General features: G+C 44.0%; 1 protein-coding gene across 2 annotated transcripts in view; it reads right to left on the bottom strand.

The window, feature by feature from the left end:
* Window positions 1–7,848: 7,848 nt before the first annotated feature.
* Window positions 7,849–27,575, bottom strand: part of LOC121156614 (cytochrome P450 3A6-like) — a 44,916-nt gene continuing 25,189 nt past the window's right edge. For both annotated transcript variants that reach the window (XM_040980407.1, XM_040980406.1), the window contains 6 exons: window positions 18,147–18,274; window positions 17,861–17,927; window positions 16,425–16,585; window positions 13,994–14,220; window positions 9,443–9,605; window positions 7,849–7,944 (listed from right to left, as the gene is read on the bottom strand). In XM_040980407.1, the coding sequence (XP_040836341.1) occupies window positions 7,849–7,944; window positions 9,443–9,605; window positions 13,994–14,220; window positions 16,425–16,585; window positions 17,861–17,927; window positions 18,147–18,274 (842 nt within the window). The remainder of the gene's footprint in view (window positions 7,945–9,442; window positions 9,606–13,993; window positions 14,221–16,424; window positions 16,586–17,860; window positions 17,928–18,146; window positions 18,275–27,575) is intronic.

The following is a 27,575-nucleotide window of genomic DNA, read 5'->3' as shown; positions in this document are numbered from 1 at the left end:
CACCTGGTGTGTCGCCCACACACGGGACTGTGGGTGAGGCACTTTCTGGGCATGGCTCTTGTGCAGTGATTCCACCACTCGTGGTGTGTGGGTGTTCAGAGCCCTCTTGGTGTGACTCCCTCACACAGGACTGCAGTGGAGGAGTGACCCAGGCGCCCTGTTAAAGTGACTTCGCAGTGGGTTCGCACAGTGCCAGTGTGGCGCAGGAGATTTCAGAGCTCTCCTGGTGGGTCGCCCACGCTCAGAACTGTGGGGTGAGAGGCGAGGCGTGGGCAGGTCATTCTATGGGAGTGGCTCCTGCGTGTCAGGGTCACATAGCGCTGCACGTCCCAGGGCTCAGAGCCCTCCAGGTAAGCTCCTGTGCTGCGGAGGCGGTTTCTGCAGGCGGGACCGGCCAGGCCACCGAGCGCGGTGCTCAGAGCCCTCCTGGTGTGTCACCCACCCACAGGGTATCAGGGTGTGGGGGATTCTAGAACCTCGCTGGTAGTTCCTGCGCACTGAGATGCACTGGCCCACTCAGCGCGGGAATATTTGGGGCGCTTTCTTTGTGCCTTCTCAGCACCCAGGACTACTTTGCGCCACTTCCAAGGCACAGATTTTGCAGTTTCAAGGCGCTTGCCCTGTGTTCTCAGAGGCTGAAACCTCTGCAGGGAGGGTAAAAGGAGCACCCCAGAGGCTTGGGTTTTGTGCCCCGCCTATGGATTTCGATCTGCAGAAGCTGTTAACCCTTCTCTGGCTCACCTGAACCTCCAGCTGTTGCAGTCTGCCTCTGCTGCTGTTGAAGACCTTTGCCGGTGACGATCCCTCCGTCTCTGGGTCGGCTGCATCTCCAGTCGGCCGCTTTCAAAGGAGACTCAGCAGGTCTGGAGCGGGATGTCGGCTTCTTTATCTTTTGTTTTGTTCTCGTTGTTCTTCCGAGTTGTGTGGATCTTTTTGGCTCCACATTGTCCAGGGAACTTCACGCACCTCTCCCTGCGGTTCTTTGCTGTTCCTCTTTGCTGCTTCTGTAGCGTTCTATCCCTCTCTCACTGGACTCTCCCTCACAGCCTTCCTCCTACGTCGGCCATCTTAAAACCTCCCCATGCTTGTTTCAATATCCTTTGCTTGTATTCCCATGTGGGAGCTTGATTATAATATGTCTGGGTGAGTGTCTATAGGGGTCAAATCTGTTTGGTGTTATCTCTCCTTGAATTTAGCTTGATTTTATGTTCTCCAAGTTTGGGAAGCTCTCCTTTATAATTTTGTTGAACACCTCCTGTAATCCTGTTTCTCTTTCCATACCTTTCCATACCTTTCTGAATTTCTATAATTCTGATATTTTACTTTTTTTTTATTTTACTTAGTGAGAGCCTTTGTGTGATATCTGCGTTCCTTTGGGGTATAAAAGTATCTGTATTCTCAAATAAAGTGCGTCATCAGGAAGTGTACATGATGGGGGTCCAGATCTAAGATTGAGGGAGGCTTGCAGCTCCCTGCAGTGTGGCGGCCTTGGGAGTTGCCCCTGCTTGGCCGGATACAATCCTGGGGACTCAGCCCAAAGCCACAGCCAAAAGACAGTTACTGAGCTCTTGGCTATCTCCAGGCCTGACAGAGATTGTCCCTCATGGTGAGAACACCATGAAGGAACTTGGAAACTGGATTAAAGCACTAGCTTTACCCTGCCGCTAACACCTTGAAGCAGGAAGAGTCTGGAGGGGTCCGGGCCTTGGGGCTGGGGGCGGCTGGCAGCTCCCTGCAGTGTGGCGGCTGTGGGGATTGCCACACCAAAGCTATGCATGGGGGCTTGTCTGGCAGGGCTAGGTACCATTACTTGACTGGGTGGTGAAATAGTGGACTGGTTACATTTGGCAGGATCAAGACACTAACCAGCACACAAGAGAACGTGGTCCAGGGATAAACTCTTTTGGGGAAGTGTGGGCCCAACCCTGTAGAAATACAAGTCCCACAGATTAGCTTGTGAACTGGGGTGGTGAAGGACTGAGCTAGGTGTGACCATGGCACCTGCCATCACTTATGGGTAGAGTGACCAGTGGCAATCTGGGCAGGTCAAGGCAGCAAGACCCGAAGGTACATCCTAAAATAGGGTGTGGGGTGGACTGAGCGGCAACTGGAAAGGGAGGTCTGGATACAGATGCAATCCCCCTTGGCACAAATGTGGACCTGGGCTGGCACACCAAGCTGGACTAGATGCTAGCACCATCTGGTGCTCTGGAGAACCTGGGTAGATGTAGGACAGACTAGGCTGGGTGTCTGCCCCTACTGAGCCATGTGTGAGCAGTGTCTGGGTATGGACAAGCCTTGGCTGGGCTGAAAGAGCTAACTCCAAGAACTGGAATGGATTGAAGGCCAGTAATGGGAGCTGACCCATGGAACCAACAGTATGAGCAAGGCCTGGCATAGGGAGAGGTTCTGAAGGAGGAACATGGGAAATACTTAGGTCAGAACACAGTCCCTACATGTGAGCACAGATAGGATGATATTTAGCAACCCAGACCAGAAAGAGGAAGATACCCACCATAATACATATGGCATACGTGAGGGGTATACCAGCCTGTGGTACATACTGGCATACATGGAACCAGGGTACGGAGATGGCATTGTGGAGGTTATGGAGAGTTGCCACAAGTAGGCTGCAGCTCCCATTGGTTTGTGTCACGACCGAGCACGAAGTGGGTAGCATCGAGCTGAACTATACAACACCCGTTGGTTCAAGTGGATGATGAGGCTGGAAACGGAACTGACCCAGCAACTGCAATGACCAGCATGTGCATAAGCTGATTTTGGCCAAGGACTACTGTGCCAGACCCTGTACTGGAAAACTCACACAAGAATCAGGTTGGGGTCATCTCAGATGAAGTTTCTTTGGAGATCCCTCCAACTAAACTGCTCATCCCAGAACCCCAACCATGAAGAGACTGTGTCAGCCAATGGATTTTGAATAGGTTTCATTGGGATTGGAACGGCGAGATTGGCAGCAATTCAGAACTATTGAACTATCAAAACTGCTTTAGCAGAACCCTCAGAGCATGCCTCGCATTGGGGAGAGGGGATGGGTGGATGGCTGGGTGGTAGGCTGGGTGTGGCTTTTCCCTTTGTTTCTGCCCTTACCCCAGATACAGGGGGGGAAAATACATTAGTGTGGAAACAATGGTATTACCCACTTTCCTGTAGCCCTTGATCCTTTACATCCTAATCAACCACAAAAAATAATCTTTTTTAAGATTATTTAAAAAAAATAAATTAATTTCAAAAAGGAAATAACTTCTTGGTCAAGCTCCATTCCTGATTCCAATCTAGCCATTGCAAGTATTTGGGAATTGAACCAACAGATGATTATAAACTGACAGGATGTTAAGTTCAACAGTGGGTCTTAGGTGGGTGGATCTCCCAGCAACACAGCTGCTGCTTGGGGGAACCTGATGCAGGGCTGACTAAATATTTGGGTCCCTAGCCGCAGCCACCACTGCCAAGCAGTGTGGGACTCCTGGGCTTGCCTAGGATTTCAGCAGCTCAGGTCTCAGACTCTGTCCACTGCCGCCATCCTGGTGGGAGAAGCCCACATGAGTTCAACCTCCAACCTTGGGTGGATGAAACCCCCAGCAGCATGCATACTGCCTGGGGAAACCTGACCCAGGGCTGACTCAGTGTTTGAGGCTCCAGCCCCATCCACTGCTGTCAAGTGTTGGAGAAATTCTGGGCTTGCAAGCAGCCCAGGCACAAATGGCAACAGGTTTCTTGCACTGTCTGCCAGGCAGCAAGTTATGAGGAGCTAGGAGTGTGGAATTACTGCCTAGAGATGTCCATGGATAAGACATGCACATATAGATGAGTAATGAATTGAAGAAAAATACAACAGAATCATTGTAATTGTAGGTAAGCAAGGAGACTGAAACCTGGTAGCATGGATTGGAGAGACCAGGAGATCTGAATGGCTCAGACTAATACACCACCCCACATGGGAGTCCTGGCTAGGGCTTGTTAGCATGGAAGATGACTGAGAATCACACACCAGCTTAAATAAATGCTAGGGTTGGGACCTGTCCAGTAGAACCAGATACCAGTACCTAACTGCGTATGTCAGAAAAGAAGACAGGTCACATTAGACAGGGCCATAACACTAACCAGAATGCAAGAGAACCAGGTCTAAGAATACATTCTCAGGGGGATGTGTCTGCAAAATCCCGTGGAAATACAAGTCTTGCTGGTTAGCTTAAGAGTTGTGCTGGTGGTGGGCTGAGCTAGGTGTGACCTGCCACATTTATGATAAGGATTTCAGAATAGTCTAAGCAGATACCGGCTGCAGCACCCACAAGTGCATCCTAAAACAAGGTGTGGGGCAAGCTAGGCCACAACATGCACCAGCTCAGGCAGGGCCAAGATGGCAGGGTAGGCTATGCCAGGCAAGGGCCTAATACCCACTGCCACTCCTGAGATCTGGGTCTAGGAGTGAGCCAAGTCAGGGAACTTGGGAAACTATTCAGTCATTCCTCACACTGCTGAGCACGTGGTCTAGGCCTGGGGATTGCGCAAGCTGATCAAGGTAGCTCTACCCATTGGCAACTGTGTGGAAGAGGTCAGGTAGGTGGTAGACCATGAAGGGACAAGCAAACCTTTACTTACTGGGAAGTACAGAAACAAGACTGGAGCACAGATCATGCTAAGCTAGGCTATAATGCCTCTTAGTTTGCATGGACCAGGGATGGCACCAAACTGACCAGGGCCAGGTTCCAGCACTTGCCAGCAAGAGCTGGGACAGGAAGCAGATGGGGTCAGCCCAGGCTGCAGCCTTTAAAAACAAAGGCCAAGGCATGTGAGTAACTATGCCAAGCTGGATCAGAGCAATCACAGGTACACACAGTATCTATGGCTAGGATCAGACCTGCTAGGAAAACTAAGAGGATGCTCAGACTCAGTTGTGGTTCCCGCAAGTGAGTGTGAGAGCTGAATGGGGGCTGCTCTCTGGTCTAGGCATGGCTGAGTGTTCCTCAGCATAGGTGTGGACTGGGTCTGGGGTGTGAGAGATTGGGCTGGACTCAAGCACCCAATGGTGCTTGTGCATGCCAAAGTATTTGTAGGAAGAAATGGGCTAGATCTCTTTCCTTGTGGAGTTATGTGTGACCTGGTGCTGGCTGTGGATCATGCTTGGCTGGTATGTAACACACAACAGACAAAACTGGAATGTGTGAAAGAGTCAGGAAAGGCCACTATTCCTACCAGGACAGGAGGTGGACTAAGCAGGTTGGCCCACGGTTCTGCCAATAAGTGGGAGATCTAGAATTGGGAAAGATTCTGATCGAGGAGATAGAGCAACTCCTCTGTCAGAACACAGGCACTGTAGGTGAGCACAAGAACCACAGCTGACAGCAGCCCAGATAAGATCAGGAAATGGTACCACTGTCATACATTTGGTGCAGATCTGGTACAAACCAGCTGGGCCAGTTCACATCTATCCTGTGGCAAATCTGAGCACCAGAATGGAGTGAGGTTCAGGACGGTTTGATTTGTAACACAAACCAACTCATATGATTGCCAAGACTGGGGTCCAGATAGGCTGCCCTGAGTTGGAGCTCATAGCAGTGAGACCTGGAATTAGGGTTCGGCCAAGCACAGCTAGGCTACAGCACCCACTAGCAAATGCTGACATGAGGTTGGCCATGTCAGACTTGGCCACAGGACCCAATCAACAATGAGACCCTGGGAGAGGGGGCAAAGCCAGTAGGGGGAGTATGGTATGCTCCCCTGCGGGAACACCACTCCCAATGAAGAGTCTGATTTGAGACTGGGTGCAGTCCATGCTGGGATGACTACAGCACCTGTGGCCCTGATGTGAGCTGGATCAGGGAAAAGCCAGGCTGGGTTGTCTGTTCCTGCTGATTAAGCACAAGCCAGTGTGGGTTGGTTGGGCTTTAGTGCAGCATCAGCAGACAGATGCTGACACAGGGGCAGGCTGCATTAATTCTGTCAAGTTAAACTGCAAAACCACCTGAAGAATACCAGATGCTGGAGCAGAAGCAGATCCAGTAGGGAAACAGCTGGCATATCCCTCTTGGGTTCCCATTCCTACTGGTGAGCATGAGAATCAGAATTGGGGCAGGTATGGCTAGACAGAGGGTAGCATGCACCAGCTTGTGTGTGGGATGGATGGGGTGTTGGTTTGATTGAACCAGGCTTCAAAGCCCATTGACATGTATGAGAGCTGAATGGGAGGTGAGATAAATTGGACCAGTCTGCTGTACAACTATACAATGTGGCAGGCCTTGTGGGTTTATTGCAGATTGCTCCAACTGGTCTCTATCTCCCACTGACATACATGAAGTGAACTCTGTGGTGCATAAGCTGGCTCAAGCCGGGCTCAACATGTAATGGTTTGCATAAAAGAACTCTCTTCAATTAAATATAAGAAATAGATCCTTAAATGTGCACGTGAAAAAAATCACCTGACATGCAGAGGAATGGCAATTAGAATCAAGGCAAGCCTCTCAAAGGAAACTATACAGGCCAAAAGAAAGTGAAGCAACATACTCAAGATTGCAAAAACAAAACATTGTCAACCCAGAATAATGTATTCAGAAAAGCATTTTTTTCTAAATTGACAGGACCAAATAACTACCCATTCATATTAACCCTGAATGTCATCAATCAAATATCATAGATTAATAGACTGAATTAAACAAAGCCCATCTATTTGTTGCCTACAGGAGACACATTTCAATAACACATATCAGCAGTAAATACAACTCATGGATTTTGATGTTTTGTTTGCTTCATCTCCTCACAATGCTTTTTTTTTTTTTGGATGAAATAGTTCAATGATTCCTAGATCATGCAGTAGTATGATTTTCTTCAAGAAAGTTATTGATTTATATTTATTTAGTGACACATTAGTCATTCAGTCACATGTCATTTAGCTTCAGGGTGTTGTTAATTTCTTTTTCTTTTTTGTTTTGTAATGAGCCTTTTCATTTAAATATATGTATAGTAACTGTGTAATGGAGCCTATCATACCCAGATGTGATGATACAATGCAGTATGCATCTCTATTTCAGACAAAGATCGAATACCCAGGAAACTGTTTACTAGATCTTGACAATGGGATGCTGGTCTCTCTGCCATTGTCCATGTCCACAATGATAGACACATGATTGTGTATGAAGAAGTACACTGTGGTCATGACATAGGGGAACTCAGTGAGGGGGGTAGATATTGGAGAAAGGATAAGGCAAATCCCAAGGACTTTGGAAATGTATCACAAAATGATACTAATAAAAAATAAAGTTAAAAAATGAACATTCTGGAATTCCTGAAGGGGATTCACACTGTGTACATGAGGATGCAAAATGTGAGCTGTTGGTTCTCACTGATTCAGTACGATAGATTCCCAGTTAAATGGCAGCATGCATTAGAAGTCGTTTTTATAAAGAAATTGGCATATTCAATGGATATTTACTGGAAAATAATACAAACACAAACCATATAGAATACAAATGACACTGATATGCTAACATCATTTACTCAAATTTATTTTAGAATTATTGACAAACTAGTAAGAATATTTATTGTGTGTTCAGCTTAGGCAATGGATGAGATGACTAAAACAAGACAGAGATGATCAACAACAACCAGAGAGGCTGAGTCTATATATCTGGAACTGATTTACTTAACTACGCTGTATTAAACAACAGACAGAACTCTGCACACACAGATGGATCAAATTGCCCATTCTCTGTAATCCTTCCTTTTGTACCACAGGTCAATATTATTTCCAACTATTATTAACAAAATGCATTGAGGTCTCTGATATTTTGAGTACAGCTTCCATAGAGAACAAAGACAGAGTCCACAAGATAATCAAGCTCCATGTACAGTCCCATCCCTTGACACGACCTTTAGAATAACGGGCTTCTCAGGCTTGAGGAGTCCTTGTGGGGCTAGTTTAAGCGGGATCTGAAATGAGGAAGTAAGCATGCTGAGAATCAAGAAATTGAGCACCAACCATTTAGGAGTTAAGCACGTGTTCCATTTAGTGATGCAAAGGAAAATATATGCTTTTTGTTTCTAACATTCCCTCTTGCCCTCCAATGATACTATAAATGGCAAATAAGGAAACTCTGAAGTTCTGAAGAGCTTTCATGAACCCTCATAGCTCCATTCTCAATGAATCTTTCATTCAGTTTGTGGACTCATGCAATAGTTCTCTCAGTAAGGAGAAGCTCCAGCAACTCCTCATATGCATGAGTAAGTGCCAGGATGAGGATGACTGGACAAGTGCCAAGGAGGAAGTATTTCACACCAAGTGTGACAGAGACCTGCTTTTTCTCAGAGATGACTCCATTTCTTCACACACTTATAAACTTACACACTGAATTTCAATTGGTCACCAATTCTATCCTCCTAGGTTTCTCTGCAGAAATCATACTAAGGAGATGAATATTAAATGCAACTTAAACCCTAGAAGTAAGCCTAGAAATAACCCTAGAAATAACTCTCTTAGGTTCCTCTGCAGAAATCATACTGAGAAGATGAATACTAAATGCAACTTAAACCCTAGAAATAAGCTTCCTAGAGCCTTCCCTGATAGGAATCAGTGAAACAGTCATGTAAATTCCTCACATGACAAGTCCAGGAATAGATGAAAAAGATGAACACTGGACAGGTCCTGACAACCACTGGAACTGGGATTACTTAGCAGCCTCTCCACACAAGTATTTATCTGTTTGTGTATTGTTACTCCATTTTCATGGTATTAACAGTCCACATTTGAAGATGAAATCAAGAGGGGCATAAACACAAACATGCTGGGAGAGGAAATAGAAGCACTAAATCACAAGTAATTATATCACTGAAGGGTTACAAAAATATGTAATTCTGAACATCAAAATACAACTATTAATTTGCCTTCTAAGGCATCAGCAAATTCACAGATTAGTTATCTTTCTTTGTCATCACGTTGGAGTTCTGAAACTAGCCTCTCACAAGTGATGCTGATGATCAATATAATGAGCAATTGATACTCAGGGATTCTGTTACAGAGATTCTCATGTTAATGCACACGGAGGGAGAAGACCATACTTTATATTACAAACACAACATGTAATCATATTTAAATATGAAATGCAATCAGATACTTTCGTAGAAGACATACACAGTTCTCTCTTAATATTATTGTTTCCAAACAATTTCAAATCAAAGTCAAATTATTCTTTAAACAATTTCTTGCATGCTGTCTGTGGGATGAGTCCCATAAAAACAGTATTGAAGATTTATTCAAAGACAAAAGTGACACTCAAGAGTGTAGATTTGGGGAAGCATTCCAAGATGCACGAAAAAAAAAACAGAATTATACCAAATGCTATAATGACAAAATATTCTATTAAAACACAAGTACAAACGTTTTTGAAAAAAGCTCTCAGAAAAATATTCTCACTACATGAAGTACACTAACCTGGGTTTCCTTACAAGGCTTGAACGAGAAGTTCTGCATTAATCTGACCAGAGCAAGTTTTATGCTCATGAGAGCAAACCTCATGCCAATGCAATTTCGAGGACCAGCTCCAAAGGGAAGGTATATGTAAGGATTAATGTTGTCCTTGTTTTTCTTATTGAACCTGGTTCCACAAAAGAAATAAAAACTCATTAGTGATGCATAGAACCACAAGAACCTATTTTGGAGTTGTCAATTTCACCTTTCACATAATTGTGGGTTGGCCATTCAAATCTCCAATTCTCCGTCAAATACTCTTTGAGATCTTCCACACCAGCACACTCCTTCTTTCTTATCATAATTGTTTAAGTAACATTACTGACATGACATCTGATGCTATTCTACTCTAATAACATCAGCTATTAGAGTATTAGTAACTGTTTATATCTCTTCAACCATGCTATAAATTATTTGAATATTAAAGCTATCATTTATTCATAAAATTCCTGGGTAGTTGATGGTATTAAGAAAATAATCTTTATACTGGCAAAATGACCATGAAATACAGCTCTTTGATTTCAAAATAGTGTGAAAGTTTTGTAGAATATGTTTAAGTTTCTATAAGTTGATCTTTTTAAAAGATTTATCTATCATTTTTCTTGGGAATCAGATATACATATAGCAAGAGAGAAGAAGATTCGCCATCCACGGTTTCATTCCCCAAGCAGCCACAATTGCCAGAGCTGAGGCAATCCAAAGCCAGGAGCCAGAAAACTCCTCCAAGTCTCCCACACAGGTGCAGGGTCCGAACACCCTAGGTCATCCTTGAGGCCACATGCAAGGAGACAGCGATGAAGCAGGGCTGCCGAGTCACTAACCAGCACCCACGTGGGATACTGGCATGTACAAAGCAAGAACGTCAGCCACTGAGCCAAGGAGCTGGGCCCCTACAGCCTGTTTTGCTTACAATGCCATAGTCATTAACTGAGGGCAGTAAATACTTAACCAGCAATAGCATATCAATCAGAGTAATATAGTATGTGAGACAGCTGACGCAGATTGTGAGTTGTGGGACAAGCATTAGGTCCATGAAGATGCATTAGAAGTGACCCCCATAGACTTGTATCTGTCTGTTACATATGGGCATATTTCAAACATTCTCCAACTTCTACATTGATGACACCCAGCGTTCTCACTGCCTGGCCCAATCACTGACACTTAAGCTTGGTGAACAAAGTAATCAAAGAGAACCCTACTGACCAATCACTGAACATGAAAGAAGCTACAGAAAGTAGATCTGATTGCAGAAAACAAAGAATCAATGGCTTTGAAAATAAAAGGCTATATGAACACTGATTAAAAGTACTCAGAATTACCACATGAGCACTCTGTACCATCAGTAGGCTCACCAAGATTGCAACACAGTTTCTGTCAACAGAAAGTCCACCTAAAAAGCATGCACATTAAAAAATGTCTGAATCCCAAGACTTCTGCCTTGATAGACAGTGCTCTACAAATTCTTTCATCATGTTTTCTTATTAAAACAACAGTGGTAGTCAATTATCCAATTTCAAATTGTACAACGCACAACATTCTGACCTATATCGCTAGTTCCAAGAATAGCAAGCAGGCTCGAGAGCCTGTGACTTCACACTGGAAAGAGTCACTCACTACTATGACAACATGTGAGCTGCCAGAGGGTGGCAACCAGAAGCAGGATCAGGGCACACAGACTGTACTCTAGCCAAACTGATTCTTCTGTCCATCAGCAGTGAGCACTTTTCATCAGCACAGCCCCTGGTTTTACAATTGCTCTAGAGGAAGAGGCCATTAGATACAAGGTGGAAAGCTTTTCTATAGGTACTGTGACATTAGATAGACAAAGAAATTAACTGGAATTTTAAAAACCCTGTACACCTAAAATAAGGTAGCAGCTAATAAAATACAGATAAATGCAAATATCACCAAAAAAAGTATGAGTTTTTATATGTATATACTGTCTATTTGTATCACAAGAAGACAATATCCAGGATCCCCACAAATACACAATCCACACACTCAAGTCCCTCTCAGGAAATGACACAGCACTTTCAGAGATCAAAATAGGTCTATGTGGCCTCAGGCCTAATGGCCAACAGGTTCCAGCAAGATCACCACCAAAAACAACCTACTACTACGTCACCTTGTGTCTCCCTAATCGTAGGAAACTGCTCTAACCACAAGAGGGAGAAAGGTGGTACAGACAACAGTGCACTCTCTGCATGGTATCACAGAATGTGGAGACTGATGAGCCATGAGCTAGGGCTATGGAGAAAATGGTAGAAATCTGACATAAGAACCTAGTCCTGGAACTTGCTGGAGGGAGCAGCACAACTGACTGCAATCAAAGAGCAGTGTGCCAACTGCAAATAAGTATGTGGGTGACAATGCTGAGAAACTCTCCACAAGCAGGAGACTGCTAACCAGACATAAAATGACCAAGAGCAAAAGAGGAGACAAAGGCACAATGAATATCATTGAAAACTTCCCTGCAAAGGAGCAAGCACTTTTGCCAAATTCAGAATCCACTGAGGAAGACATCGAGAAAATGAGGCATACCAAATTCAAAACATTTGTTATAAAATTTATCAACAATGAGAAGCATGTAAAGAAGGCATTGAAGGAACACGTCACACTGGAAATGAATCAAATGAAAACTGATACATCAGAAATGAAGAATACAGTGGAGCAAATTAAAATTACAATGGAGAGTCTCCAAAATAGAATAAAGAAGGCAAATGTAACAATCTCAAAGTTAGAAGATATTTTCTGTCACCAGAGGGAAACAAACAATAAGCTGGAAGCAGAGCTATATCAGTATATTTTTAAAAAGTATTCAAGAATTGAAAACACTATTAAAAAGCCAAATATAAGAATAATGAGACTCCCAGAAGGTGCAGTAAGAAAAGCTGGGATTAAAGGTGTATTCAATGAAATAATGAGGGAAAATATTCCTAATCTAGAGAAAGAATTGGGAAACAACATCCAGGAGGAGTACAGAACTCCCAATAGGCTTGACAAAAAGCGAGTTTCACTGCAAAATTTGATAATCAAGCTCTCTTCAATCGAACATAACAAAAATGTCCTTAAGTGTGTTAGTGGGGAAAAAAAACAACTGAAATATAAAAGAACGGCAATTAAACCCACAAGAGACCTCTCACAGCAAACTCTAGAGGCCAAAAGAAAATGGAGTGACATATTCCAGATTCTCAAAGCAAAATATTGTCAGCCCAGAATAATGTAAAAGGCAAAGCTTTCCTTTCTCTTTGAAAATGAAATAAACTTCTTCCTCAGTAAAGAAAAAAGAGTATGCCTCTTCCAAACCTGCCCTACAAATGATACTTCAAGATGTTCTCTTGACAGAGAAGGAATAGCACCCACCAAAACCAAAGGCAAATGTGAAGAACATCCCAGTAAAATAACCACAGAAGAATAAGTCAATGAACAACTCATTGCTAATTGACAGGAACAAATTATCGCCCATTCATGTTAATCCTGTATGTAAATGTTAAATTCATAAATCAAACATCTTAGATTAATAGGCTAGTTTAAAAAAAAATCTATTTGTTGCCTAAAGGAGATACATTTAACCAACAAAGATCAGCAGAAAATAAAACTTATACTTTTTTTTTGTTTCATCTTTTCAAAACCCTTTATTCTGATTAAATGCTTCAATGAATCGTAGATCATACAGTAGCATCATTTTCTTCAAGAAGGTTCTTGATTTTTTTTTATTTCATCGGCAACACATTACTCATCCAGTCACATGTTATTTAACTCCATGCTGTTGCTGATTTCTCTTTGTCTTCCAGTTCTTAGTTTTGCTTTGTGCCTGTTCATTTTGGGGATATATAGTAACTGTGTCATGGAAATTATAATGTCTAATAGTATGTTATTCAAATTCTTGGTGATGTTAATTTTTTTTCCTGTTGTTGATTCAGTTTTGTTTTGTGGCTTTTAATTTAAGGGGATCTATAGTAGCTGTGTGGTATAGATTATTACATTTAATAGCATGTTTCTTAACTTCATGGTGTTGCAAATATCTATTTTGTTTTCTGTAGCTGATTTTGTATTGTAACTTCTCATTTAAGGGGATGTATAGTAACTGTAGTGGAGACTATCATATCCAGATGTGAGGATACAGTACAGTATGCACCTCTACTTTCAGACAAAGTTCAATTCCCCATGAAACTGTTTGCTATACCTTGACAATGGGATGCTGGACACTTGTCCATTGCCGATGCCCATAATGATGGATGCATGACCTTGTATGAAGAACTATAGTATAGTAATAATATAGGGGACATCAGTGATGGGGGAGGGTATTGGGTATTGGAAAGTGGATAAGGGAAATGCCAGGATCTTTGGAATTGCTTCATAAAATGATAATAATAAAAAGAAGTAAAATTTTAAAAAATAATAATCCTTACCAATGATACTTCTCTAAAGAATGCCTTATCTACACAAAGAGTTATCAGATATGTTTAAACAAGACTGATTCAAGTTGGATTCCCCTTTCCAGGAAGCCTGTACCTTTCAGGGTAGAATTCATAAGGATCTGTCCAGTACTTCGGATCTTGGTGAAGGGCAAAGACCGGAACTGCCACAATTGTCCCTTTGGGAATGAGTACTCCATTGATTTCAAAGTCTTTCTTACAGACTCTCTCAATTCTGCTAGCAATTGGGTATAATCTGAGAACTTCATTCACCACCATATCCAGATACTCCATCTGCATGACCGCATCATATGTGACAAGTGCCTGGGAAGAAAGAAAGAGATTTTGACAACATGAGATTTGAAATTAAAATAGATGGGTCCTTCATCCTGTTCAATGATGAGTGGATTAAAATGTGGGAAGTAGTTGTGAACTAGAAAATTTTGAGGACAAAGCCCTAGACAGGGCCAGAAATCCTGAACATGGACTTACACTACTCATGTTGTCTCATTGCTATGAAAAAAATTAACATTGGGCATTGCATGGTTGCTTAGTGGCTAAAGAATTTAACTTGCACACATCAGAATCTGACATGGGTGTGGGATCTAAACACAGTAGATCCACTTCTCATTAAGTTCTCTGCATGTGTCCTAGAAAAACAGTCAAGCATGCTCCAAAGCCTTGGGATGCTGCACCTAGATGGGAGACCTGGAAGAAGCTCCTGCCTCATGGCTTCATATTGGCTCAGCTCTGCTCATTCAGCCACTTGGGGAATGAATCATGAGACATAAGATCTCTCTCTCTCTCTCTCTCTCTCTCTCTCTCTCTCTCTCTCTCTTTCTTTCTCCTCGTTTCTGTATATCTGACTCCCTGAAAAAGAATAAATAAATCATTTATAAAAAAAAATTGAACAGAGAAGAACACTACACTCAACAAAAATTTGCAAAGTCAGTGTCACCTCTAAAAGAGAGCCAATAGCATGGCCAACAAAATGGGACGTGGGTAGGAGAAAATCCCTTATACTCTCTGCCTTTATCCGGATGCCACACTGGTCATTGTGGACATAAGCAGAGTGACCAGAAAAATGGAAGATTTCTCTGTCCTCCCTCCTCTTTTTCTCTTTCTCTACATTTTACTCTCAAAAAAAACAAATAAACCTTTTAATTTTTTTTAAATGGTGTATTATAGCCAAATTTTTAATTCATGTTAATGGAGCAATAAATTCATGTCAAGTGAGAATTCCATACAGGGAGAAAAGCACCTTCAGTCCACATGCTATTTCTAGAACAGTCCCTCAGACATACCTTCAGCCCTCACGAGCAAGTTAGGAAGATGATCCTGGTGATTATCTTGAGGTAAAACAGCCACACCACACTAAATTCCAGGCTCCTTCACAATCAACAGCAGACAACCTGGATTATCTCTTTTCTGCTTTAACACTGGTGGTGCGAATGGAGAATGAGTGTGCCAGAAGGCAGAGCACAGTCTGCCTCCCCGGGCTGGTCAAGACCAGCCCAGGTCAACCTCATTCACACAAAAACTCAACCAGACAAAATCCAGCCAATGGAAGCAGAGCAAGTGACCTCAGACTTGAGTAGCAAAGACTCCTTCTAGGTGCCACTGCGAATTCTTGTAACACACACTTAGGACCAACACTGGTTTACAAAGATCTTATATAGTATTGAGGATTTCTCTGCACACTCCTCCTAAAACTGCTCTGCACCTGAACTGCTGACGGATGTCTTGTTAGAGTTATAAGCCAGTCTAGACCACCCGAAAGAAAAAAAAAAAAGCCAAGTTCAGCAAAATTATGCTTCAACGCTATATAATGCTAAATACTATAATGAAAATAGACACAAGACAGCTGAATAGTAATCTATAGCCATTTTAAGATGTATGGAACCCGGTTATGCATAAACTAAAATTGAAATGTCAATGAAGGAGTCACAGGATGTGGTAAAGAACGTGCATTTTTTTAACATGTCGATTACTCAATACTATGTCAATTAATTCCATAACATTATAAATTGTTGCTGATGTTATGTTGGGGCTTTTCATTGATAGGGATTATACTCTGCCGGCTCTACCTTCAGACCAGAGATGGACTCCCCAAAAAGCCGTTGAATTTGTCTGGACAATAAGATGCTGGGCACAATGCTTGGTATATGCTTGCAATGAAACAATCTCACGTGAACTTGAGCTCGGGTAATGCAACAAGGTGGAGGAATACACCATGGGGGAAGGATTTGGGGAGGAGTGGGGAGAATCCCAGTAACTATAAAACTGTGTCACATAATGCAATGTAATTAATAAAAAAGAAAAAGAAAGATCTTATACTTCTGTGAATAGCAACTTCAGCTTTGTTTCTCCATGTGTCTTTCTCTTTGGATCAGCCCTTGATTTATCAATGAAGTATCCTCACCACACACTTTGTAAGCAATCCACTGACCGGCGATGTGGAAGCATTCTACAAACACATTAACCTTGCCCTGCAGTGTACTCATCCCAAGTATCACTCATTCACTCGCCTTATTGGAAAACGCTGCATCAACCTCCTGCTGCAGTTTCTGCTGGACATCAGAGTGAGTGGCCAATATATACATGATGAGAGAAAGAGTATTGCTAGTGGTCTCATAGCCAGCAGAAAGAAAGGCAATTGACTGGGCTACCAATTCTGTATCAGTCAGAGCTAAAAAGAGAAGAAAAACATTTTAAGTAAAGTACATCAGTGCAAATCAGCCCATAGTAGATGAAAAATTCCACCTACAAACAGATGTTATAATACACCAAGTTAAGCTACTGACTGCAAAGAAAACATTGGATATGACTTCTGGATTCAAGTCCAGGTTTCCAATACCAATTCAGCATTCTGGTAATGATTCTGGGAAGGAAAAAAAGATGGATCCACTATGTGAGCCTCTGAACATGCATAGATTTCAACTAAGATCCAGGTTCCAGGATTATCCCTGCCCAGCACAAGCTATGACAGCCATGTGTGGAATCAATCAGTGATGGTGGAATACTCACTCTCCATTTACCTCTTTAACTCTTATTTCAAATAAGTAAATAGGTAAAGCACGCAAAGAAAGTTTACATTAGTTTCAAAATTTCTGTAGGAAAAGAAAAAATGTACAAGTACACAGCACATTAGCTCAATTGACTAATGCTCCACCTCCCATTGCCACCACCACATATGGTTGCCAGTTCGTATCCCAACTGTTCCATTGCCCATTAAACTGCCTGCTCGCAGCCTGGGAAAGCAATAGAGAAAGGTCAAAGCCAAGGGTCCATGCAAATGCATGGGAGAGTGGTAAAAAGCTCCTGGCTCTGGGTTTTAGTTGAGCTCAACCCTGGGAATTGTGGCCATCAGAGAGTGAACGAGTGGATGGAAGATTTTTCTGTCTTTCCTTCACTCTGTAAATCTGATCTGTGTTGCCAATGAGATCTTTAAAAAAAAAAAAAAAAGGAAGAAATTCAATGCCAAACAATGAATGTTATTCACATGGAGCCAGAAAAAAAAATTGCTTGAGTTCACTTAATCCCAGTCTATCCCATGCCCTGCTAATGAAGAGAGGACTCTTCATTACACCATCCTCATCACCAACTCAGCTGGGTGATTTCAGGAGAAAGCTTCTCTGTCACACATGCCCAATGCAAGCAGTGTACCACTTGGATAATATAGAGTAGCATTGGCCTTATGGGAAATACATTGTATTCTACTTAAAATATTTGAAAATACCAACTGTAAAATACTAAGAGTTTACTATGTGAAAACTAAAGAATGTTTAAATTATGACATTCTGAATGCAATCTAGGGATGAACAGCACCTGGACGCTCATGAAAATGCAGATTTCCAGCAACAATTATGCAAGACAATGTGGAGATTCCTCAGAATTCTGAAAATAGGTCTACAATATGACAAGACCATTCCTGCACCAGAGCTTCCCATACATTCTTGGTTACCTTTGTAGGAATCAACTTCTTTAGAATTCTGGGAGTTAATCATCAGTTGCAGAAAATCCACTCGGTGCTGAAAGAGAAAGATCAAAGATAACACAATCCTATGTCAGGAGTCCATCAGGAGCTCAGCGCTGCAGCTGCTCTCTGAGGAGACCCCACTCAAACCGAGAGCTCTGACTGGAGTGGCCTGAATCATCATCTCAATACTATGCCTCAAAATGATCGTATAGGTACAGCCCCCAAACAAGGGACAAACAGAACATCCTCATGCAAATAACATCAGATTTACCTTTGTCTTGTCTTTGAGGCGATCTTCTTTAATCTTTTCGACAGAAGTTTTCAAAAAATCTGTAACATCTCTGGGGTACCTACTGATATTCAATGCTTCATATACTGGGGTGAGGAAAGGAAAGAGTGCTACAGGGGAAAAAAAAGAATCATAATGAAAAGCAAAATTTATGTGGCACAAATACAATTTCTCAATCACTGGAGTAAAGGTCTGCAGAGTTCTCAACAAGGAAGAATTCCCTCAGCATTTTTCTTTAGAATTCCAGAGCAAACACTGATCACTAACACAGTCACACACAGGCCATTACAATGGCCTTTCTTTCATTTTTGCAATGACAAGGGCCCTGGACTGAAACTCACTGCAGAGATTGGCACAAGTGACTGTAAATGAAGAACAGGATACTGAACACAATCAGTAACACGAACTGTAGACCTAGGGTGACAAAGCTTAGAAACCAGCCTAAGAGAAATCTAACCATAAGTGCAAATACCAAGAGCAAAAGAAAAGACAGACACAATGAATATTACCCATGCATCCCCCAAAAAAGAAGCAAAAAATTTTTCTCAATTGTGAAGTAAACTGAGAAATACACTGAGGAAATGAAGGATAAAGAATTTTTTAAAGTGGCATTCCCTTCCTGAGTTTGGGGAGTAGGGGAGTGTGTCAATTCATGGGAGCCTGAGAATGTGGGCTTGAAGGGTGGGTGCATAGCAACAATGGGTCATGTGTGGACCTGAGAGCTCACATCTAAGCAGGTAAGCAAGTCTGGAGAATTCCCCATGTGCTTGATCCTGGGTAAGGTGAGGAGATGGAGAGGCAGAGCCCCAGGACAGCATGCTGCCCTGGTTTGCTGGTGGACCAGGCCTGGAGAATTTCAATAGGCCTGGATCAATGGTGGGTGGAGGAGTAAGGCAACAGGCTAGCACATATAACAGGATATTGGGACTCTGGTGGGGAGGCAGAGCTCCAGACCAGCACACCACTCACTGGGCTTCCAAAGGCTGAACTGAAGAACTCATGCACTGATGGACACAAGGATTGTTGTAGATTCATTAGTGAAAGGGGTAAGAGGATATGGGGAAGAGAGACGGCTGAGGGAGTGTGTTGCATATTAATCATTCCTGAGGAACTCCTAGCAACAAGGCGACTGTACTTTGGAGTAAGCGAGGGGACTGAGAGCTAGCAGTAGAGAGGGGAGAGGCCAGAAGTTATTAATGGTCTGACCAATGTACTCCCAAATGGGAGACCTGAGTTGGGCTTGTTAGCTGACCACCACACACCAGCCCACACAAAAGCTATGGCTAGGGGCATACCTGGCAGGATTGGGTCACAGTATCTGACAGTGTGTGTTGACATAGGGGACAGGTAATGTTAGGCTTGCTCACTACATTAACAAGCACACAAGAGAACCAGGTCTAGGGGTAGATTCTGTGGGGGACATGTGGGCCTAATCCTGTGGAATTACAAGTCTTACTGGTTAGCTTAACAGTTGGGGTAGTGGAGAGTTTTAAGATGGCCGACGTAGGAGGAAGGCTGTGAGGGAGAGTCCAGTGAGAGAAGGATAGAACGCTACAGAAGCAGCAAAGAGGAACAGCAGGGAACCGCAGGGAGAGGTCCGTGAAGCTCCCTGGGACAGTGTGGAGCCAAAAAGATCCACACAACTCGGAAGAACAAGGAGAACGGAGCAGGGCAAAGGCAGAGAAACCGACATCCCACTCCAGACCTGCTGAGTCACTTTTGAAAACGGCCTGACGGGAGACGCGGCCAGCTCGGAGGTGGGGAGATCAGGGGGATCGTCGCCGGCGGAGATCCTAAACAGCAGCTGAGGCAGACTGCAGCGGCTGGACGTTTGGTGAGGGGGGGGGGGTGTTGACGTGGCAGCCTCCGCATTCCTCGACCCCTGCTGAGGTTCCAGCCTCTGAGAACGCGGGGCAGGCAGCCTGAAACTGTTGGGTCTGTGCCTTGGGAACTATGCACAGTGGTGTTGGAGGCTGAGGGGGCCCCGGGAAGGCGCCTCGGATGTTCCTGCGCTGAGGGGGCCAGTGCGTCTCGGTGCGCAGAGGCTGCTGGCGAGGGTCTGGAGGCCCCCACATCCTGCCTGGTGGGTGCGCGAGACCACCAGGAGGACTCTGAACGCTGCACCGAGAGGGCTGGGCGGCCCCGCCTGCAGCAGCCACCTCCGCAGCGCAGCTGTCAGGTGTCAGGAGGGCTCTGAGATTTGGGAAATGTAGCACTGTGTGTCCCTGACACGCAGGTACCACTCCCATAGAGTGAAATGCTCACTCCTCACCTCCCACCCCGCAGTTCTGAGCGTGGGCGACCCACCAGGAGAGCTCTGAAAAATCCTGCACCACACTGACACGGTGAGAACCTGCCGTGAAGTCATTATAACAGGGCGCCTGGGCCACTCCTCCGCTAAGGGCCTGTGTGGGGGAGCCCCACGGGAGCAGGGGCTCTGAACACCCACACACCACGAGTGGTGGATTCACTGCACAAGAGCCACGCCTGGAAAGTGCCTCACCCACAGTCCCGTGTGTGGGAGATGCACCAGGTGGGCTCTGAAAAACCCTGCAGTCCCTGACACGGAGAACGCAGGGAGAAAGCACATAAAACCTTCTACGCCCTGTGGATTCCCATGCAGGGGGCACACCCAGAGAGCGCCTCCATCCCTCCATGCCCTGGGGTGTCACACCTGTAGAAGAGGTGCCCAGAGTGTGCCTGGAATCCACTGGGCACCCAAGGTGGTGCTCTACAGCCCCGGGCCCTGAGAACGCACCAATGGTGCCTTGAAAATTACCACGCCCGGCAACACCACGCCTGCAGGCTCCAATCTCTACAGGAAAGCACCTGACAGCCCCTCAACACACGGGTCCATTTGCCCCACCAGAATACACCAACGCAATGGGAAAAACCACCAGAAAGAGTTGTGCTCCAGATGAAAGAGCCAGCACCCCACCAAACAAGGGCCAAAAGCCATTATCAATATCGGCGATGCGAGATGAAGACATGGAAGTGTTACCAACAAAGGAATTGATAAAAATAATGCTAAAACTTCTCAGAGACGTGGACACAAAGCTGGAAGACCTCCAGAACCGCATAATCACCGAAATACAACAAATCAAAACCAAACTGGATGCCCAAGATAATAAAATTGAAAGCCTCATCAACAGAATAAATGCGGCAGAGGAAAGGATCTCTGAAACAGAAGACACACAAAATGAAGGTGCCCAGCGAATTAAACAGCTGGAGACAAACCTCAGCAAAACTAATAAAATGATGCAAGAGATGAAGGATTACCTTAGAAAATTGAATATTCGGATCATCAGCCTCCCCGAGGGAGTAGAAAGAGAATCTGGGATGCAAGCAGTGCTTGATGAAATTATACAGGAAAACTTCCAAAACACCTGGAACACGAATCCACCCCGCATACAGGATGGACAGAGAACTCCCAACAGACATGATCCAAAGAGATCTTCACCCAGACACACGGTGCTCAAGTTCTACTCCAATGAAGACAAAGAAGGAATCCTGAGACAAGTACGAAGTAGAGAAAAGATCACATACAGGGGAAAACCCATCAGAATCACTGCTGACTTCTCCGAAGAGACCCTACAAGCAAGGAGAGAATGGACAAAGATCTTCCAAGTCCTGAAACAAAACAACTGTCAACCAAAAATAATCTACCCAGCAAAGATCTCATTTGTATATGAGAACGAAATCAGATACTTCAATAGCAAAGAAAAACTAGAAGAATATGTCTACACAAAACCAGCTCTGCAAAGTCTCCTTAGAAATGCACTAGTCCTGGACAAAAAGGAGGCAAATCACAAACAAAGTTGGCAAATAAGAAGGTCTCCAAACTAAAGGCCGCACAAACAAGACAATTACATAGGCAACAACACACACACAACACAATCGCATGGCAGGGCAAAATTGCAACCTCTCAATTTTAACTCTCAACACAAATGGTCTAAATTCACCAATCAAAAGACAGAGATTAATAGAATGGATCATCAAACAAGACCCAACCATCTGTTGCCTACAAGAAACGCATCTAACCAGAAAGGATGCAAAGAAACTGAAAGTGAAGGGATGGAAAAAGATATTTCACGCCAATAGACGAGAAAAAAAAGCTGGGGTAGCTATCCTAATTTCAGACGAGATAGATTTCATTCTAACATCAAAAGAGACAGGGAGGGCCATTTTATACTGGTGAAAGGAATGATCCATCAAGAAGCAATCACCATCATTAATGTTTATGCACCGAATCTTAATGCACCTACTTACGTAAAGCAATTACTTACAGACTTAAGGGAAGACATAGACACCCGCACAATTCTTGTAGGTGATCTCAACACACCTCTAACAACAATGGATCGGTCTACGAAACAAAAACTCAACAAAGAAACAACAGAGCTCACACAAACAATAGAACAACTGGACTTAGTAGACATATATAGAACTTTTTATCCTAAGGCCACAGACTATACATTCTTCTCAGCGGTGCATGGCACCTTCTCCAGAATCGACCACATGATAGGACATAAAGCGAATCTAAACAACTTCCAAAACATTAGTATCATACCATGTACCCTCAGACCACCATGGGATGAAACTGGAAATCAACAACTCAAAACTCCCCAGGAAGTATAGGCACTCTTGGAAATTGAACAATATGCTATTAAACGAACAATGGGTCAGAGAAGAAATTAAAGATGAGATCAAAAAATTCATGGAAACCAATGAAAACTCTGATACTACATTCCAAAACTTGTGGGACACCGCCAAAGCAGTGCTACGAGGTAGATTCATCGCAATCGGAGCCCATGTCAAGGCCCAAGAAAGACGCCAAATACAGGAACTAACCTCACACCTCCAGGATCTGGAAAAACAGCAGCAGAAGAGTCCCACGCACAATAGGAAACAAGAAATCATCAAAACAAGGGAGGAGATAAACCAAATAGAAATCAAAAAAACTATACATAAAATCAACAAATCAAAAAGTTGGTTTTTTGAGAAAATAAACAAAATAGACACTCCACTGGCCCGATTGACCAAAAAAAAAACAAGAGAAAGTGAGAATCAATAGCATTAAAGATGAAAAAGGCAACATAACAACAGACACTGCAATCATTAAGAAAATAATTAGAAATTACTACAAAGAACTGTACTCCCACAAATTTGAGGACCACCAAGAAATAGAAAAGTTCTTGGACTCCCACCACTTACCAAAACTCAGTCCGGAGGCAACTGCAGAATTAAATAAACCCATAACCGAGGTAGAGATTGAAACAGTCATCAAGGATCTCCCAACGAAAAAAAGCCCAGGCCCAGACGGCTTCACTACAGAATTCTACAAAACATTCCGAACAGAACTAACCCCAATCCTCTACAAGCTCTTCAAAACAATAGAGGAGACAGCAACCCTCCCAAACTCATTCTATGAAGCCAACATCACCTTAATCCCAAAACCGGACAGAGAACCATCAGAGAAGGAAAACTACAGACCTATTTCTCTGATGAACATTGATGCTAAAATTCTCAACAAAATCCTAGCCAATAGAATTCAAAAAATCATCAGACAGATCATTCATCCGGATCAAGTAGGATTCATCCCTGGAATGCAGGGATGGTTCAACATTCAGAAATCCATAAATGTTATAAACCATATCCAAAAACTGCAAAACAAGAACCACATAATAGTTTCAATAGATGCAGAAAAAGCTTTCGACAAAATCCAACACCTCTTCATGCTAAAAACTCTAGCCAAAGTAGGCATAGATGGGAAAATCCACAACATAATCAAAGCAATTTATGAAAAACCCAACGCCAGTATCATACTGAATGGAGAAAAGCTAGAACCCTTCCTACTGTAATCTGGAACAAGACAAGGATGCCCGCTATCACCACTGCTATTCAACATAGTCCTAGAGGTACTTGCAGAGGCCATAAGACAAGAAAAAGAAATCAAAGGCATACGAATATGAAACGAAGAAGTCAAGCTTTCACTATATGCAGATGACATAATCCTATACATAGAAAAACCAGGAGACTCAATACAGAAACTACTAGAACTAAACGAGAGTTTGGCAGAGTGGCAGGGTAAAAAATTAATGAACAAAAATCAACAGCCATAGTGTACGCAAATAATACCAAGATGGAAGAAGATCTAACCAACAGGATACCATTCAGAACAGCAGAGAGAAGTATGAAGTATCTGGGAATAAATCTAACCAAAAGTGTAGGAGACCTATTCGAAGAAAACTACAAACTATTCGAAAAAGAAATTGAACAAAACCTCAAAAGATGGAATAACATCCCATGCTCCTGGATAGGCAAAATCAATATCATTAAAATGTCTATACTACCACAAGCAATATACATTTTCAACGCAATTCCAATCAAATTGCCCAAAACATTCTTCACGGAACTGGATACAATGATTCAAAAGTTCATCTGGAAACACAAAACTTCACGAATAGCTAGAACCATCCTGAAAAATAAGAAGTTAGCAGGGGAAATCACAATCCCGGACCTCTGGACATACTATAGAGCAGTGGTTATCAAAACAGCCTGGTACTGGCACAAAGACAGAAAGGAAGATCAATGGAATAGAATAGAAGCACCAAAAGGGAACCCACACAAATACAGCCAATTAATCTTTGACAAAAAGACCAATGACAACTCAAGCAAGTGGGAAGGCCTCTTTAGTAAATGTTGTTGGGACAACTGGCTGATAGCCTGTAGAAACAAAAAGATAGACCCACATCTATCACCATACACTAAGATCCAATCTACATGGATAAAAGACCTAAACCTACATCCAGAAACCTTCAAACTCTTGCAAGAAAATGTAGGAAATACCCTGCAAGACCTAGGAGTAGGTCCCGACTTTCTAAGAAGGACACCAAAAGCAATAACAGTTGAGAACAGAATAAACAAATGGGACCTCATCAAACTAAGAAGCTTCTGTACAGCAAGGAAAACAATCAACAAAGTAAAAAAGCAACCCACAGAGTGGGAGAAGATCTTTGCACACGATATAGGCGATAGGGGGCTAATTTCCAGGATATACAAAGAACTTCAAAACAACCAAAAAACCAAAACAAACAAGCCACTCAAGAAATGGGCACGGGAGGGAGTTTTAAGATGGCCGACGTAGGAGGAAGGCTGTGAGGGAGCGTTCAGCGAGATAGGGATAAAACGCTACAGAAGCAGCAAAGAGGAACAGCAGGGAACCGCAGGGAGAGGTCTGTGAAGCTCCCTGGGACAGTGTGGAGCCAAAAAGATCCACACAACTCGGAAGAACAACGAGAACGGAACAGGACAAAGGTAGAGAAACCGACATCCCACTCCAGACCTGCAGAGTCACTTTTGAGGGCAGCCTGACGAGAGACGCGGCCAGCTCGGAGGCAGGGAGATCGGGTGGATCGTCGCCGGCGGGAAGCCTTTGACAGCGGCGGAGGCAGACTGCAGCAGCTGGACATTTGGTGAGCGGGGGTGTTGAGGTGGCAGACTCCGCATTCCTCGCCCCCTACTGAGGTACCAGCCTCTGAGAAGGCGGGGCAGGCAGCCTGAAACGGTTGGGTCTGTGCCTTGGGAACTACGCACAGTAGTGTTGGTGGTGAGGGAAGGCGCCTCGGATGTTCCGGCGCTGAGGGGGGCCAGTGCGTCTCGGTGCGCAGAGGCTGCTGGCGAGGATTTGGAGCCCCCCACATCCTGCCTGGTGGATGCGCGAGAACACCAGGAGGATTCTGATCTCTGCCTGCAGCAGTCGCCTCCGCAGCACAGGTGTCAGGTGTCAGGTGTCAGGAGAGCTCCCAGTTTTGGGAAGTGTAGCGCTGTGTGTCCCTGGCACGCAGGTACCACTCCCATAGGGTGAACTGCTCACTCCTAGCCTCCCACCCCGCAGTTCTGAGCGTGGGCAACCCACCAGGAGAGCTCTGAAAACTCCTGCATCACACTGACACGGTGAGAACCTGCCGTGAAGTCATTATAACAGGGCGCCTGGGTCACTCCTCCGCTAAGGGCCTGTGTGGGGGAGCCCCACGGGAGCAGGGGCTCTGAACACCCACACACCACGAGTGGTGGATTCACTGCACAAGAGCCACGCCTGGAAAGTGCCTCACCCACAGTCCCGTGTGTGGGAGACGCACCAGGTGGGCCCTGAAAAACCCTGCAGTCCCTGACACGGAGAACGCAGGGAGAAAGCACATAAAACCTTCTAAGCCCTGTGGATTCCCGCACAGGGGGCACACCCAGAGAGCGCCTCCATCCCTCCACGCCCTGGGGTGTCACACCTGAAGAAGAGGTGCCCAGAGTGTGCCTGGAATCCACTGGGCACCCAAGGTGGTGCTCTACAGCCCCGGGCCCTGAGAACGCACCAATGGTGCCTTGAAAATTACCACGCCCGGCAACACCACGCCTGCAGGCTCCAATCTCTACAGGAAAGCACCTGACAGCCCCTCAACACACGGGTCCATTTGCCCCACCAGAATACACCAACGCAATGGGAAAAACCACCAGAAAGAGTTGTGCTCCAGATGAAAGAGCCAGCACCCCACCAAACAAGGGCCAAAAGCCATTATCAATATCGGCGATGCGAGATGAAGACATGGAAGTGTTACCAACAAAGGAATTGATAAAAATAATGCTAAAACTTCTCAGAGACGTGGACACAAAGCTGGAAGACCTCCAGAACCGCATAATCACCGAAATACAACAAATCAAAACCAAACTGGATGCCCAAGATAATAAAATTGAAAGCCTCATCAACAGAATAAATGCGGCAGAGGAAAGGATCTCTGAAACAGAAGACACACAAAATGAAGGTGCCCAGCGAATTAAACAGCTGGAGACAAACCTCAGCAAAACTAATAAAATGATGCAAGAGATGAAGGATTACCTTAGAAAACTGAATATTCGGATCATCGGCCTCCCCGAGGGAGTAGAAAGAGAATCTGGGATGCAAGCAGTGCTTGATGAAATTATACAGGAAAACTTCCAAAACACTTGGAACACAAATCCACCCCGCATACAGGACGGACAGAGAACTCCCAACAGACATGATCCAAAGAGATCTTCACCCAGACACACGGTGCTCAAGTTCTACTCCAATGAAGACAAAGAAGGAATCCTGAGACAAGTACGAAGTAGAGAAAAGATCACATACAGGGGAAAACCCATCAGAATCACTGCTGACTTCTCCGAAGAGACCCTACAAGCAAGGAGAGAATGGACAAAGATCTTCCAAGTCCTGAAACAAAACAACTGTCAACCAAAAATAATCTACCCAGCAAAGATCTCATTTGTATATGAGAACGAAATCAGATACTTCAATAGCAAAGAAAAACTAGAAGAATATGTCTACACAAAACCAGCTCTGCAAAGTCTCCTTAGAAATGCGCTAGTCCTGGACAAAAAGGAGGC

This window comes from Ochotona curzoniae, unplaced genomic scaffold (genome assembly GCF_017591425.1).
Source record: "Ochotona curzoniae isolate NIBS_2020 unplaced genomic scaffold, NIBS_Ocur_1.0 contig_3437, whole genome shotgun sequence".
NCBI classification, from domain to species: domain Eukaryota; kingdom Metazoa; phylum Chordata; class Mammalia; order Lagomorpha; family Ochotonidae; genus Ochotona; species Ochotona curzoniae.
The sequence above is the reverse complement of the archived record's forward strand: the minus strand, read 5'-3'. Positions and strand labels throughout refer to the sequence as shown.